At 44.3% G+C, this 15,086-nt stretch overlaps 2 protein-coding genes across 9 annotated transcripts in view; both read right to left on the bottom strand.

Annotated features, from left to right (window-relative positions):
• Positions 1-795: 795 nt before the first annotated feature.
• GET4 (guided entry of tail-anchored proteins factor 4) lies at positions 796-12,720 on the bottom strand. Its single transcript, XM_058035176.1, has 9 exons — positions 12,525-12,720; positions 8,510-8,588; positions 8,021-8,102; positions 7,596-7,745; positions 5,850-5,988; positions 3,553-3,693; positions 3,393-3,468; positions 3,161-3,233; positions 796-2,115 (listed from the first exon to the last, which is right to left on the bottom strand). Exons 1-9 carry the CDS (start codon positions 12,680-12,682, stop codon positions 2,027-2,029), a joined length of 987 nt encoding a protein of 328 aa, XP_057891159.1. The 5' UTR covers positions 12,683-12,720; the 3' UTR covers positions 796-2,026.
• A 530-nt stretch (positions 12,721-13,250) lies between these two features.
• The window catches only part of SUN1 (Sad1 and UNC84 domain containing 1), a 28,942-nt gene continuing 27,106 nt past the window's right edge, over positions 13,251-15,086 (bottom strand). For all 8 annotated transcript variants that reach the window (XM_058035151.1, XM_058035149.1, XM_058035152.1 and 5 more), the window contains one exon: positions 13,251-15,005. In XM_058035151.1, the coding sequence (XP_057891134.1) occupies positions 14,892-15,005 (114 nt within the window). In that variant the 3' untranslated portion in view covers positions 13,251-14,891. The remainder of the gene's footprint in view (positions 15,006-15,086) is intronic.

The following is a 15,086-nucleotide window of genomic DNA, read 5'->3' on the forward strand; positions in this document are numbered from 1 at the left end:
TGTCATTCACACATACTTACCAACCCAGGCACAACTGAAGCAGGGAGAGGACACACTGGGCTCCTTTTTTGTTTATAGGTAGCTATAAAAATTGTTTTGTGTGCATGTATAATTAAGAATAATATTATAAATGATATGTAATACAAGTATGTAATTATTATCTATACAAAAAGCTGTTTATATGTGTGTGTGTGTGTGTGTGTATACATGTATTTTAAATTCCTAGGTATATATTTTATACACACACACACATAAGTTCTGTATATACTGTTGTAATTATTGAATATACATTTAGTATATCCACCTGTTGGTGCCCCAGCTCTGGAGCACTGCCCTCCTGTCAGGGCTGGGGTTTTGGGGTCAGGGCACACACAGAGCTCACAGTGGGGGCTGCTGGAGGCTGCAGACAGAGCTGAGGCAAAAACCTCACACTGGGTCACATAACAGGACACAGCAGGGGACAGGAGCTGGACACCTTACACTGCCTGAGAGGCACATTCCTGGCAGCCAAAAGAATGAAAGCTGTGGTTCTCATCCTCTGCTGGCATCCCAGATCATTTATTAAATGTCTACACCAACCTGGAGAGGGAGCTCTTCCCTTAACCTGCTGCACAGCAATGCAAGCCCCATCTGCTCCAGATATTCCAATACCCCAAGAGAATTACACCTTTACTGCACAGAGGTGAAGTGAAGCATCGAGGGCTGGATGAGCCACAGTGAAATGCAGAGTGAAAAAAATAGCAAGGAATGTAAAGCTCTGCTTGGGAAACTCTTAGAAAGCAGCAGTATCGCACATCCTGGTATAAAGTGTTTATTTGAGACTTCACAATTAACACAAAGTCTTCCTGTCAATGCCTTTTTTTTTTTTTCATACAGTCAATAATTTGTATTAATCCCTCCCCCATGCATGATTGCTGTTTATTAATCTAAGCCTTTTTATTTTCATCGTGAAAAAATAAAGCGTTTCCCCACCCTTTCACCGTTTCCCTGTACCAGACTGTGCTGCATTACAGAGGAGATGGAGAATGGCTATGCCTACTGCTGGGGGTGAAGTTACTCCATTATTTATTGATTTATTCTTTTTTTTAACAGAAAGTGTTAAATGAATCAATCACCCAAGAAAAATAAATATATCATAAAGAACCAGAAGCTCTGCAGTATCCCTTTCTTGCCACCCAGTTCAAGCACGTACCCTGCCCACAGCAACGCTGCTGCCTGCACGTACAGCTGGGAACTTACACTGGCAAAATCTCTTCCAAAGTACAGCCACAAGCCACAGGATGTATTTTAGATGCCAAATTTTTATACCTAGGCAAGAGAGATCCAGCTGGAAGCCAATTACCTGCGTTCCACTGATGGGTTTTTACTCAAGAGCTACTCAACCTTGTGCTTTTCAGGAAGTATCGGCTAATCACACGCGTGGGCTCAGCCAGAGCCTGGCCTTGGGGAGAGGGGCAGGCAGTATGAAGGGTGTGCATGTTACTCATGGCAGTGGAAGCAAGTTCTTGTATCAATGTCTCTTGGATGTGCATCTCAAATTATGCTGCTCGGCTCGTCTCACAGTACTTTTGGCACCAGCCTCGCAAATCAATTATTCAATTGCTCCGCCTGCCTTTCGAGATCTTCCTTGGAAGAGGGCAGAGGGCAAGGAGGCTTTCTCAGAACACAGATGGTATTGGGTAGGCCGTGAAGGACAAGCCCCATGTTTATGCTTTATTAAAGAATGTGCAAAAGGGAATACTGCATCAGAAACTGCAGACTGTGTTTAATCAGTCCCAGCCGCTGCATCGGACACTCACTAACAACCGCTCCGATATTGGTTCATTTGGCTACTTTTTGTTGGTTTCTTTCTTTTTTTTTTTACATAAATAATATAGACCGACAGTATAAACATTTCAGCAACCATTTCTAAAAGACCAGAGGAGCCCTTTTAGGAGCCAAGAAACAACTGCAGGATTCAAATTCCAAAAGTGTCTTTGGAGTCATCGAATCATCAGATTTACACGGCACCCAATGACAACAACATTCAGTCGAGCTCGATAGGACTGCTGTCTTCCTGACCATCTTCTGTGTCATCATCTTCCCCAGTTCCCATCAGACTGTTTAAAAGATTTCCTAGAATAAAATACAGGACAGTCAAAACCACTAGTTTTACATCTCAAAAAACTTTCAACTAATCTTCCATCCTGTTGCAGTACAGATTTCTGTAACAAAAAAACCCCAAGAGTTTTGAAGTAGAAGAGTCTCACCAAGACATTAGTAATCCCACACTGGTTTCCATTATGAATATTGATTTGGGAAGCTGTATACTCTTAGCTGTTCACTGATACTGTTCCTTCTCTAAGAATACACTTGAAAAACCTAAAGTCACATATTTATGTGCTACAGTTGCGCCCTCAGAGGGAAAAAAACCCAACTAAAAGAGGAAAAACACACCTCCAGCAGTGAAACTCTCAAGAAGCAGTTACAGTCTGCATCATGGCGTAAAAAAATTGTCTGAAACTCAGAGGCATCAATTTAAAGATGCCTGAATTGCTGAAAGGCAAATTACAGATGGTAAAAACATGATGTTCATGTTTTTCATCGTGTTTTTGGGTCTCAGTGAATTGACTTTTGCACGTAAAGCTTCCATTCACTTTACAAAGAAGCTTAGTTCTCAGGGAAAACATTAATTTTGTGCTAATTTCATTCAAGAGTCAGGAAATGAGGGCTGAATTTCTCTATTCCATTTCAGTCCTTGTTGAAGGGCAGTATTAATTTCAGAACTTCCTCTTTGGACACATTCATGTTGTATCAGTACTGATTCGATCTCTACAAAGCCCCATATACTTGATTTAAGAAAAATCAGTCACTGAACTCTGAGGAAATTAAACTTTAACCAGTAAGATGCTTCTTTACATTAGGAAGCTATACCATAATGTCAGAAATTACCCATAAGAATCTTTTTACTGCTTCTCCCCTTCTCAATGATGAAAAGTCTACAAGTTCCCCCAAACCACCTTCACATGCAACTCATTCATTTTGTCTTCTAGAGCAGGGGCTGTTCCTACAGGTTATGAAAAGAATTATAAATTGCTTAGAACAGATTATGTGTTTCCAACACAGGTGTTTTATCCAGGTGACTGATCAAAGGCTGGAGGTAGCTCCAAGCAGAGCTTACCTAGCAATCCCCCATAGGACGAGGTCTGCTTGGGCGGAACTCCGAAGAAAAGCTGTCCTATTCTATCTAGGTACTGCAGGGACACAAGGTGAAAAAAAAAGCAATTATTTCATTTACTATGGACAGAAGTCACCCAGGCAAGTAAATCACCAGCTCTTCTCTACAAAGCTGGAGACAATCAGCCATTATTTCACTCCTTGAGCGAGTTAAATTGTGTTTATGAGTAACTCACCTCATTATACATGGGGTCTCTTTTCAGTGAAGGTTGATACTGTTCACACAATACTGTAAATACTGTTAGTTTCCCTCTAGAAAGGAAACAACCAAAAATGTAATTTCAGTTAACAACTGAAAAGGAAATCAAGAAGGACATGACAGAAATCAGACTGTACCCATCAACTGCCAACAAGAGAAACCAGATGAAGTTTAGCAGTGGTTGCACAAAGGGTGGACCCTTCTCTATCGAAGGATGTTTCTGTGTATATGTCGTAAAAACAACTGAGGCGCTGGTCTTATTTTTTAGGCAGAGAAATCTGAAAAAGGAAAGAGAATGGGGCAAGTTAAAAACAAAGGGTAGAGAAATGGTTTCACCACAGAAAAAGGGAAGCCAAAATCACTTGTGTATAGAGGCCATGTCAGGCTTGAACTGATGGCAAAACAAAACTGTTAGAGATGGACATTTTTGGGGATGGTTTGGCCATCAGCTGAGGAAGGGGAAAATCACTACTAGAACACACTGTGCAATAGGCAGGTTGGGAGGGAAAACAGACATTAAATATTTATAGAATTAGTTCAACCAGGATCTAAGCAGATTGTACAGTAGAGTTACTAAAAGAGAGCATCAATTTGCAAAATGTGGAAAGACTGGCTACTCTGTAATTCACATGAAACTGATATTGCATCTACTGGTCCAGGATTTACTATGCTGAGTTAAAAACTGAATTAAAGACCCATTCATCCCCAAACACATCTCCTTTTAGTATGTATCTGTCAGTATTTGTTGACTCTGTCATTTTATTCCACCTCAACATAATGTGGCATCAGGATCACTAATAGCTTGACACACATGCCTAAAAATCTCATAATAAAGCTGCACTTTGAGCTCCCAAACCATTTGTCCCCAACAGATCGATCCCTCAAACAGATCAAATCCTTGTTCAGGTCCAGTTAATTTAACTGGCAATCCCTGCAAGTCCCATTGGCCTGACAGGCCTTTATCTGGGACAAATGCTGTCAGCAGGCACTAGGAAGGCTGCCACAAGCCATGTCATTTTTGATGGCAGGCTGGCCTCTAATTCTGCACCCTCACATGTGCAAGGGCTTGGGGCTGTTTTGCCTCACTGACAGCAAGGAACTGCAATTATTTTCATTAGAGAATAAACTACCATGCAAGAGGGTTTAACACAGTATTTGACATATAAACCAGTAAATGATGCAGTAGAAGTACTGTATAAACACTGAAAAAATAATCTTTTAACTTCTCCACAGAGTTTCTTCCCATAAAATTGTTTGAGTCCTTCACATATTGGATTTCCATAAAGGATTTGCTATTGCTCAAAATCACAGCAATCTATAGCAACCAGCTATGGAAAGCAGGACAAATCTGACATGACAGCTCACTGCTGCCAAAAGAGAGACAAACTTGCTCTCACCTCCTCCCTCTCCCCCAACACCTACTCTCTTCCCTGACTCCCTGCCACACAGTCCTGTCTCCACCTCCTCCTCAGACTCCTCCATGAGCTGCCTTCCCCGCCTGAAGAAAGCCATCAGCTGATTGAACACTGTAAAACTGGCTTCATTCTACATGAGCTCTGCAAAAGCACACAATAGCTTGCATTCCCACCTCCTACAAAATAAATGCCAAAAATGAGAGCCAGCAACAACTTTGTCAAGGCAAGAACCATCAAGCTGCAGCTCACAGACCAGGCTGACCATGACAAGCTGCCTCTTAGGACCTGAGTGAGAGCAAGTTCTGTGCTAAATACAGGGCCCGCTTGAGTCCGGTATTTGTAAGAACATATAGATAAGCCCTAACTAGACCTAAAGTGGTGTTAATAAAGCTAAGAATTGTGCTTTCAGGGTTCAGGCAAATAATATAATTTCAGGACTTGACCTTAATACATTATTTTACTTTTTTTCTCCCCAGTCTGACAAATTTAACACATCGGTTTTCAGACAGTTTTCTCCCATTGCTCTGGCCAGTTTCACAGTTTCTGTGTGGTTAAATTAGATTGGCCCTGATAGTGGAACCCTGGAAGAAGTTAAAGATAGAATCTAAAATGTTAGGCTTTGTGCTTTCCCAGATCAACTGCACCTGCGTAAGCCGTATGATAAATTATATAATTGTTAGATGTGAAGATTGTTTAATAATTAAATGTAATTATTATATAACCATAAGAAGAATAGTGAGAAACTATGTTGGAAATTCAGAGAGGGGCTAAATTTATGTATACAATAGAACAATATAAGTTGAATAATTAACATGAAAGTTATGTAACGATAGAGTATAAACCATGATCATTTCGGATGTATGGTTGGAGTCAGATTTGGGTTGAATATACCCCGATTCCCAGAGCTCTTCATAAAAAGCACCGCATATAATCCCCCGTGATTCTGTGTTTTTGAACACTAACAGTCCCACTACCAATGTCATGTCAGCAGAATGCTTCAGAAGGAGTTGAACACCTACTGTAGTACTGCCTGAGCTACAAACATGTCCACCTCACTGCGGTAGCCGCGGGACGAGGAGTATTCCACCAGCATGTTTGCACAGCCCTCACCATCTGTCGAGTGCAAGAAGTGATACCGAGATTCACTATAGTTTTGCTCTAGAAAAAGAAAAAGGAAAAGGCTTTTAAGAGATCAGTTCAGTTAACTTGAACATAAAAATAAATTTATTAGGCTTGTCATTTATTAGCTGGTAAAAGAACAAGAGTTACAGGTGTGGTATGTAAAGAAGATAGCTGGTAAAAAGTCTGTGAGTTACAGATAATTTATACAGGGAGATGATAGTAAATTTTACTCTAAGTACATTTGAACAACTGCTATTAAATACAGTTTACTCAATTACAGCTACTGCTAGTTTGAACTTGGGTTGTATCATTTTGTCTAAGTGAACGCTGACACTTCATGTGCTATCACCAATGTCTGGGACAGGAATCAAGAAATTTCATATTAGACCAAGTGCACCAAGAAATCCAACAGCAGCTTCAGCATCCTTTTTTTATTCCCTATTTTTAGCTTAGCCCACTCTTGCTACCAAAACTAAAATCACTTTCATATGCTGAACAGAACAGCAATTATGCAGGAAAAATGGTGTAAGAAATGGCAAAGATTTGTTAGAACCTGAAGCAAAGGATTGTGTAAAATCACAGCAATGACAAAAACTGGATATAGCTGCTAATATTTTGAATTTGAAAGCATTGTTTTAAAAATCTGAGCCTTTTGTGATGAAACTCCAAAAGCTACAGAATGAGAAAATGTAGGCATCTTGCTCTTCAAGAGAACAGTGAGCTACAAAATGGGGACTTTTAGTTTCAGAATGCAACTGTTTCTTATCCTAATTGTAGCAGCCTCTGACTTGAATGCAGTGAGAAGAATCCTCCCTTTCTGGCTGGCAGCAGCCACCAGGCTAACACAAATCCCAGGAGAGCAGCTGGGGAATTGCCTATGGCACACAGAGAGGCTGCAGATTGACCATTATTGGGTCAGGGTTGTTACATGAAACCACTGTCATCACTTGGCAGCTACTGAAAAATGTAAAATCAACAATCATCTTGCACAGTTATCCCTGAGAAACCACAGAAAAAATGGCATGTATTCAAGTGTTCTCAATCACCTTTGCTATGTTTTGAACACAAGACTGTAAATACTGGCTATCATCCACAAGTATAATAATTATTTAGAGCATTTTGTGTTTTTCTTACATCCCATCACAAGTGATAAAATGGCTCATAAATCAAAGGCAACAGCATTCATTTTGAAATAACCCTGTTGGCCAACTTCTCAAAAAGTACTTAATTACAGTCCAAAGACTGTTTTGGATGCCAGGTGATGTTTTTCAATCTTTGTCATGTTTATCCAGGATTTAAAAACAAAAATACTTGCCAACAGAACATCTTTGCTCCCCAGCAATTTTCCTCCTAATGACACAATCAAACTACCTCAGTATCTAAAGGATCAACCTGCCTTTTACAGAGAGCCTCTCTGCAGTTGTGTTTTGGATTTTGCACTATTATAGAGCTATAGACCCATTTTTTTTCTTGTAACATTAAAAAGACATAAATGCAAAAATCAGCTAATAGCAGAACTCAATCAATCAATCAATCATTTCCATCTCAGCTTCTTTAGATTATTCCCAAAGCAGATCTCTTATAACACCTTGTTTTCAACATTTTCAAAGGAAAACACAGAAAAGCCAGTTGATTTTTCTTACCTTTCCACAGGGTAATAGCTAGTAACTGGTGTAGTTTTGGATGTCCAAGTTTTCCTGATCCCCCACTGGACCATTTTAGTGCTCTGGATACGAAAGCCACTCTTTCAGGAGAATTTGGATCCATTAAACTAAACAATTTAGCCAAATTTTCTAGAGGAAACAATATTAAAAAATGTTTAGCATTAAGAAAAATAAGATGATCTGCTGCTTCTAATGCAGTTTTAAGATCCATCCTTAGGACAGGCAGCAGTGTTGGTTCCAAACATGCCCACAGAGTCATCAGGAACCCACAATTCTATAACAAAGTTTCCCCCAGAGTTGGGAAGGCATCCAATAAGGATTGCAACTTTCAAGACCATTAACAAATCACTGTGAAGGGAAGGCACAACTAAATGCCACCAAACCAAGAGCAGAGGTCAGCTCACCTAAAAGGTCTTCTGCTACTTTTGCATCCGACTTCTCCAAAGACTCCAGAACCAGCATGGACAGATCAGCAGCACTGTTTTGCTACAAAACAGACACATACTGGCAGTGATGAATGTATCAGGGCACAAAAAGAAACATCAAGCAGAATTTTGGCAGCAGCAGGTCTAATGCTTTTATCAACAGCTAGGGCACACTATCAAGTCTCAGCCTTCCTGATAAAAAAATTATAGTGATTTGATGGCATCAAAGAGAAGCCTCCAGGAAAGCAGAACACAGGCATTGTTTGGATGCTCACAAACACTACTGCTGCATGTTCCAGCTTGGCATAATCATTCTTTGTGGAGAAAGGCTCAACAAAGAGATAAAACAAAAGATTACAAAGCAATTACCCCAAATATTTACTACTGGGAACTCACCATTCATTTCTCAAAATCTTGGGAGTAACAATTCCCTGCCCTCAAGCCACACACACAAAAGCAGTGACTTACCTGGTTATGACTGAAGAACAGTAAAGCCCCTGAATACATTAGTTCTCTTGCTTCTGCATGTTTTCCTTGTGACATATACCTGAAAAAAACAGCAAAGCCATGATAAAAATTACCACCAAGTTAGTTTTGTATGCTTAAAGTTACTTATATTTAAAGGATTAAAAGTTGGCTAAAATTTAAAATAATGACAACAAGAGATTTGTTTTGAAATCAGGTTAGTTTCAATAATGACGTAGTTTGAACTGCAAGTTGCAATTTTCTGTTCCAGACCTGATGGAATAATACAAAGAATATAAGAATGAAAATGGAGAGAGCTACAAATATGTTTGGGACTGGAACAAGAAAAGGGAATGAGCCCAAGACTTCAACTGAGCAAAATGTTCTGAGCCTCTACCAAAGCCATCCCAGTGAAACAACTTCTGGAATACCTCCTGGAGAGCTTGCTGACCTTTCCACTGGCCCAAGTCTCTCTGAGTCTCTCTGACCACAACAACTCTGCCAGGGGACATCAGCCTGTCCTGGCCCTCTGTGAACCAAAGGAGCTCATCCCTCATGGGTTTGAGAGCAAGACAAGCACAGCCAGCAAGATTCACCATGCAACACTTCAGAAGAAACAAAATATAATGCTTCAAAACACACCTTCCACTTTTCTCACTTAAGAGTTAACGAAGAAATAAGGAATTAAAGAATTTGCTCCCAGTGGTTACCTCAGGACCTCTTACCACAGAGCTGTGCCTGCAGCCTCCTGCACATCATCACTGCCAGTACTGCAGCTCTTGGAGATTCCCAGCTCATAAACACAGCATTTCCCATAACAGCAGTTTAGGTGTGGCAGTTTCCAAACTCCATTTCTCTCAACTGCTCCTCAAAAGGCCTGTGCTCTCAGTAGCTGATTTGTTCATATCACAGAGGTGTCAGCTCTACCCTGCTGGTCTGGCACCTGCACTTTGGTCTGTCCCCTGTGACACACGGGCTGGGCTGTGCCCCTGTCACCCCTTTCTGTTCCTGGGGCAGCCCCTCAGCCCCTGAAGGGCCCCTCAGGCTGCTCCAAAGCCCAAGAGGGCCCATGGGGTAACAGAGGGTGGTTCTGGGGTTGGTGGGACAGCAGGACAGCGTGGCCATGGGGTCACACCAACCAAAGGGACAACCAGAGCATCCCAAACCTCTTGTGCTGTGCCCCAGATTCCAGTCACACGTGTCCCCTGCTGGTAACATCACACAGACAACAAACAAGAGAGGAAACACTCCTTCCATCCTGCTCATCAACTCTGAGAAACACCAAGGTCTTTTATCCAAAACAGAGCTGAAATAATGGAAGACACAATGGTAGTTTTGGAATAATTCTCAACAACTCAATCACCATGGTAAATGTGAGTCAAATGAATCCCCAGCTCCAATGTTTTTATAGTTGGGCTCCCTTCCAGGTTTGCTTCTAAGAGCTGGACTCAGCATGGATCCAATTCCACAAGTTCTACTTCCAGCAGATTCACAATGCTACGTGGAAGCTCCTAATCTGAGAATTATTACAGATGACACTAAAAGCTGCTGAAGACAATTTTACAAAGAGCTGGGGTTTTTCAAAGAACTTTTATCAGAAAACTTGTTTAATAAAAATAAATATTGATGACATTGCTCTAAATGGTATTTAAAACAAGAGAAATCCTGGAACACATTATTTACACCAGAAAAATGACCTACAAGTATCAGGGAAATAGAAATGGATGGAACAAGGATATTACACTTTGAGGAGGGACCCAGTTACCAAATGATGAAGAGAGAAGAGCTCAGCCAGCCTGGGGAGTAGCAAACAGCACCAGCTCAGGTGTGTCTGGGGGAGCTCAGGGTTAGGCAGCAACAGCAGTTTCCCACCTGCTCTGTGGATCACAGAGGGATAATAACTCTGCAGGAGGCAGGCTTATGGTAATCTTTCCTCCTCCACTTCTTCCCCTCCTCCACCCTAAAATACAGCTCAGTGCATGAAACTGAGTCAGGATTTCAAGTTCCCCCTCTGACAGATGAGACAAGTGTTTTACAGGCCTGTATGTTTAAAGGGAATAAGCACTGGCTAACCCAATCACGGTTCCAGAGTTCAGGTCACCCCAATCAGCATTAACGTGTCTATAAATAAAAATGCTGATTTTTATCACATTTTACAGAGGATTGACAAGACTACCCAGCCACGCAAATGTCACCCTTTCATTTAACTGAACACATCCTTTCACTTGTATTTAAAATGGAAAAGGCAGGATCTTCAATTCCAAATTAATTCAGGGAGGCTTCAATATGTGAGTTAATACAGCCAGAAGATTGGAGAAGTGACCTCCTGAGCCAAGACTTCTCACACCACTGCAGACACCACATCACATAATCCCTACTATAAAATAGGCCAGGCTTTGTCTTAAATTTAGATTTATTCTCAAATACAATTTAAGTCTTAAGGCCTGGATGGTGCCTGGCTGATCCCATCAGAGGGGTTATGGAAGAACAAACTGATTTAATGTGATGGTGCAGGGACACAGGGCAGGGCAGGGCAGGCTGGCTGATGTATGCTGGGAGCAGGATTATGCACCAAGGACTTTCCTCCCCACTTTCTTCCATGAATTCTGTTTTTCTGTGCTTACTCATAGGCCTGTTCTCATCCTAACACAGATGAGGGCTGAGAAAAGGGGACGCAGGACAGGGAGAGTGGACCTCTCACTTCAAGAAAAACACTGAGAGGTTGGAATGTGTCCAGAGAAGGGCAGTGGAGCTGGGGAAGGATCAAGAGATTGAGTCTGATGACAACAGCTGAGGGAGCTGAGGGGACTGAGCCAGATGTGGCACTCAGTGCCACAGTCCAGCTGACAGCTGATGAAAGCCAAAAGTTGGGCCTGATGACATCAGAGGTCTTTTCCAACCTAATTGATTCTGTGAATCAATTTCCATTCTGTCCTCTCCCAGAAGAATCACAAGTAAACAAAGCTGGGGGCAGCTGAGGAAGCCCCTAGAACAAACACCTTCTTCTGTGCTCCTGCAGGCAAGGGTCTCCATGTTAAAGTCTGAGGAGGAAAGGGTGACCCCTGCAAGTTGCAGCAGACCTGAAAAATGAAGCCTAAAAATGCTTTGCAATAAAAACAATCTCCTTATGACAAAAGAGGCAGTAGTAGCACTTCTGAATAAGAGCCCTGCTCTACTTAGTCACTGTCACGTACACAAACACTACACCAAGTGGAATTTACTCCAAAAAGCTGCTCGGTGCAGGCGATTCCGGCCACCCTGAGAGCTGCCCCTTTCCGAGCACGGCTCCAGGGTGACCGTGCCGTGAAACAAAGTAACCCCGAGTCCCTGCTGAGCAACAACCAACCTCCAAACCGAGGAACCCTCCCGGCAGCCGCCGACACTCCCACGGAGCGGGCAGAGCTGTGCGGGGCTCGGCTCCAGGCCGGGCCCGGGGAACGGGGCGAGCCCGGACCGGAGCGCCGGGGGACACCCGGGGAGACAACCCCGGCCCATCCCGCTGACCCGGGGGCCTCACTCGGCCTGGCAGGAACGCGGGGCCACCGGGCGGCGTTGGGGGACGGGGACCGAAACTGCGCTCTGCCCGTGACCTGCGGGCAGCGTGACGCAACAGCCCCGGCGCCTCACCGGACAGTGCCCGGGCCGGCGGGGCGCGGACCGGGCCGGGGTTGGCCTTTAAAGGCCGGCAAGCAGCGGCTGCCCCGCCGCCCCGAGCCGCGGACGGAGCCGGCGGGGCCGAGGGCGGTGACGCGGCCGAACCGGGCCGAGCCGAGCCAAGCCTGGGGCCGCCGCTCCCCGGCCCGGCCCGGCCCGGGCCCCGCTTGGGCCGGCGCCGCGCGCCCGCCCCACCCCGCCCCCCCGCGAGCCAATCAGAGAGCGGGGCGCGGAGATGGACAGGCCACGCAGCCAATGGGGAGCGGCCGTGGGCGCGGCGGGCGTCAGCGGAGCACAGTGCGTGGGAAGGCTCTGGAAGGCCGGGCGGGGGAGGGGCGGCGCGGCGGGCCCGGCGCGGCCCTACCTGAAGAACAGCGTCCGGTACATCTGGTGCGCCTCGTAGTAGTCACCCTTCTCGACGCTGGCGCGCAGCTTGCCCTCCACGCGCTGCACGCCGCCGCGGTTCCTGCCGCCGCCGCCTTTCGCGGCTTCCTGCTCCGCCGCCATGATCGCCGCCGCCATCAGCGCGGAGGACGGGGAGGGGAGGCGGGAGCCAAGCGCATGCGCACGCAGCGCCGGCGCCCCGCTGCCCGGCTTCCGCCCGCTCGGACGGCGGCCCGCGAGGCTCAGCCCGCGCGGCTGCGCGCGGCGTCCCGAGCGGTAACGGCGGCTGAGAACGGCGTGAGGGGAACCCCGGGACTCGAGGCGGGCACGGCCAGGCCTGGAGCACCGACAGCGCAGGAAACCGCAGGATAACCTTAATAAAAATCAAGGAACGGCGGATGGAGCGCGGGCAAGCAGCCTGGCTGAGGAGTAGTGCGGCGCAGGGATCAGCCAAGGCTGAGGGCACGGGAGTTAAAGCAATTCCCCTCCCTCACACGGCTGGAAAGGATCCAGCACCCACCCAAAATGTGCTTTTTCCCCAGGCCCCACCAACCACACGCTGCTCCTGGTCCTGCCCCTCACAGCTTTGTGCCCCTACCCTTTGTAAAAACCTCCGTGAAATCCCCCAACCCTGCCCCAGCTCGGAGCATTGGAATCACATTGCATTGGAATCTTTCCTCACTTATTTAAGCACCTGATAAAAAAAAAAAACAGAAAAGAGGCTTTATTTCTTGTTTCAAGTATTACATGCACTTTCAAAAATTAAAACTCTTTATTTAAACATCTCAATAGCATCTTGTCAGTTTGGAGGCAGCAAAGAATAACAGACATTTTGAAAAGCATTTACAAAAATACATTGCACAAAGTCCTATCTTGCTTTTTTAAAAATAAGTTAGTGTTATTCAAAATATTCCCCCCCCAGCTACCTAATTTCAATTTATACAGGATAATTCTAATTTTAAATATGTAACCTATAATATGAAAACACCTGTACATGTGTCATCTACTCCTCTGCGTAGGCCATAGGTTCTGTCTCTAGGTCGAGTGAAAAACAGTTCTTCACATGGAGACTTTGTATTTCAAACATTCGAGGACTGTTGTGCAACATACATAACTCAATTCAGAAAACCAGTCAGCAGGTCCATGTGTAACAGTTCTGTGTAACTACAAAATGCACTAGGAACAGCAAGATAAAAATTCTGCAAACGAGTGAATTTCAGGAATCTTTTCCAAAAAGGATCTTCAAAGCAGCAAGGCTAAGGGGGGCAACAAGCAGTTTCACCTTGTTCTATGTGAAAATGTTGTTTCCAAGAGCAACTCTACTCCTCTGGTACCCGACTAAGGCTTTGGGGAGGATCAGGAATGCCCGTGTTTGCACCAGCAGCGCTGAGCTCGAGTCCCTCTGGTAACTGTGACGCAGCGAGAATTGCTTCAGGCTTGTTTTCCACACTGAATTCTCACAGTACAAAAGGAGAATAACAATCAACCAGTCTAAGGAAATCTTGTCCCACTTTGGACAAAGTAAGGTAGTGCAGCTGCTGTACAGCAGTGTTTACTGAGCAATTCAGCAGGCTTATCAGCTCCGAGCCCGTCAGTCAGTACATCAAGGTTGATGTGGGATTGACACTAAAAAAAGAACAAACTGGCCAAGTTGCCATGGTAAAAACCCTTAAAATAACTTTAAGTAACTGAAGTTATCCCTGACTTTTAGAGCAATTCACGGCCACAAATTACAGTAAAGCATTCTCAGTCGCTGGTGTTGAAACTGGTTTTGGTTGTGTTAGCTTTCCCTGACAGTAGTATTTATTATATTCAACATGTAGCAAAGAAGCCCTTTTGGATCCACCAAAAAGGTTACAACCAACTGTCAACTGAAGGACACCTTAAGCCACAGTCAGTGTTCAAAATGTACCACAGTTTTTGGCTTATGGTGCCAAGCTAGCAAAAGTATGCAGTTGAGTCCTGGATTAAAAAAGAACAGATTCCTAGTTGCAGAAAGTGTGGTTTATTCTTTTTAAAAAACCTATACATTCATTTGTAATAAAACGTGTGTCACCTGTTTGTCAACTGGGCTTTATGAACCAGAGCTGTTTGCATGCATTGTTTCTCTCAGCATGGACACAGAAATATGAAGCAAACTGGCAATTACAAGCTGAGCCTTAGAGTAAGTTAAAATTGGGGTTTATACATTTCTGCTGACAGTCTTCTGCCTTTATCAGAGGATCAACAGTTCTGCAGTGTGCATCTTGCATCCTCATCCTTTACAGATTCCAGTGTTGTAGGCTTCCCAGTATATACAGATTAGGAACAAAATGTACAAAGCAGCCACCCCCAGCTGTAGTGTGGATTATTGGGCAGGTTTCCCGTGCACTCTGAACCGATACAGGCAGGTGTACTCCACATGGCCCCAGTTAGAGAAAATCCTCAGCTCCACTATTTGGAATGCGTCTTCATTTTTCTCCTGGACAAGGAAAAAGCAAACACACAAATCAGTGTCAGGGTTCTGGGATAAACAACTGAAGCTTTCTTAGTTGTTAATGAT

Source organism: Melospiza georgiana, chromosome 16, assembly GCF_028018845.1.
Source record: "Melospiza georgiana isolate bMelGeo1 chromosome 16, bMelGeo1.pri, whole genome shotgun sequence".
NCBI lineage: Eukaryota > Metazoa > Chordata > Aves > Passeriformes > Passerellidae > Melospiza > Melospiza georgiana.

Bases quoted from the DNA above. Each gene is read 5' to 3' on its own strand.
- GET4 (XM_058035176.1), bottom strand. From the start codon at position 12,682: ATGGCGGCGGCGATCATGGCGGCGGAGCAGGAAGCCGCGAAAGGCGGC. The intron at 8,589-12,524 runs GTAGGGCCGCGC...TGTTTTTTTCAG, and splicing joins TACCGGACGCTGTTCTTCAG to GTATATGTCACAAGGAAAAC. The intron at 3,469-3,552 runs GTACAGTCTGAT...TTTCCTTTCTAG, and splicing joins CTCTTGTTGGCAGTTGATGG to AGGGAAACTAACAGTATTTA.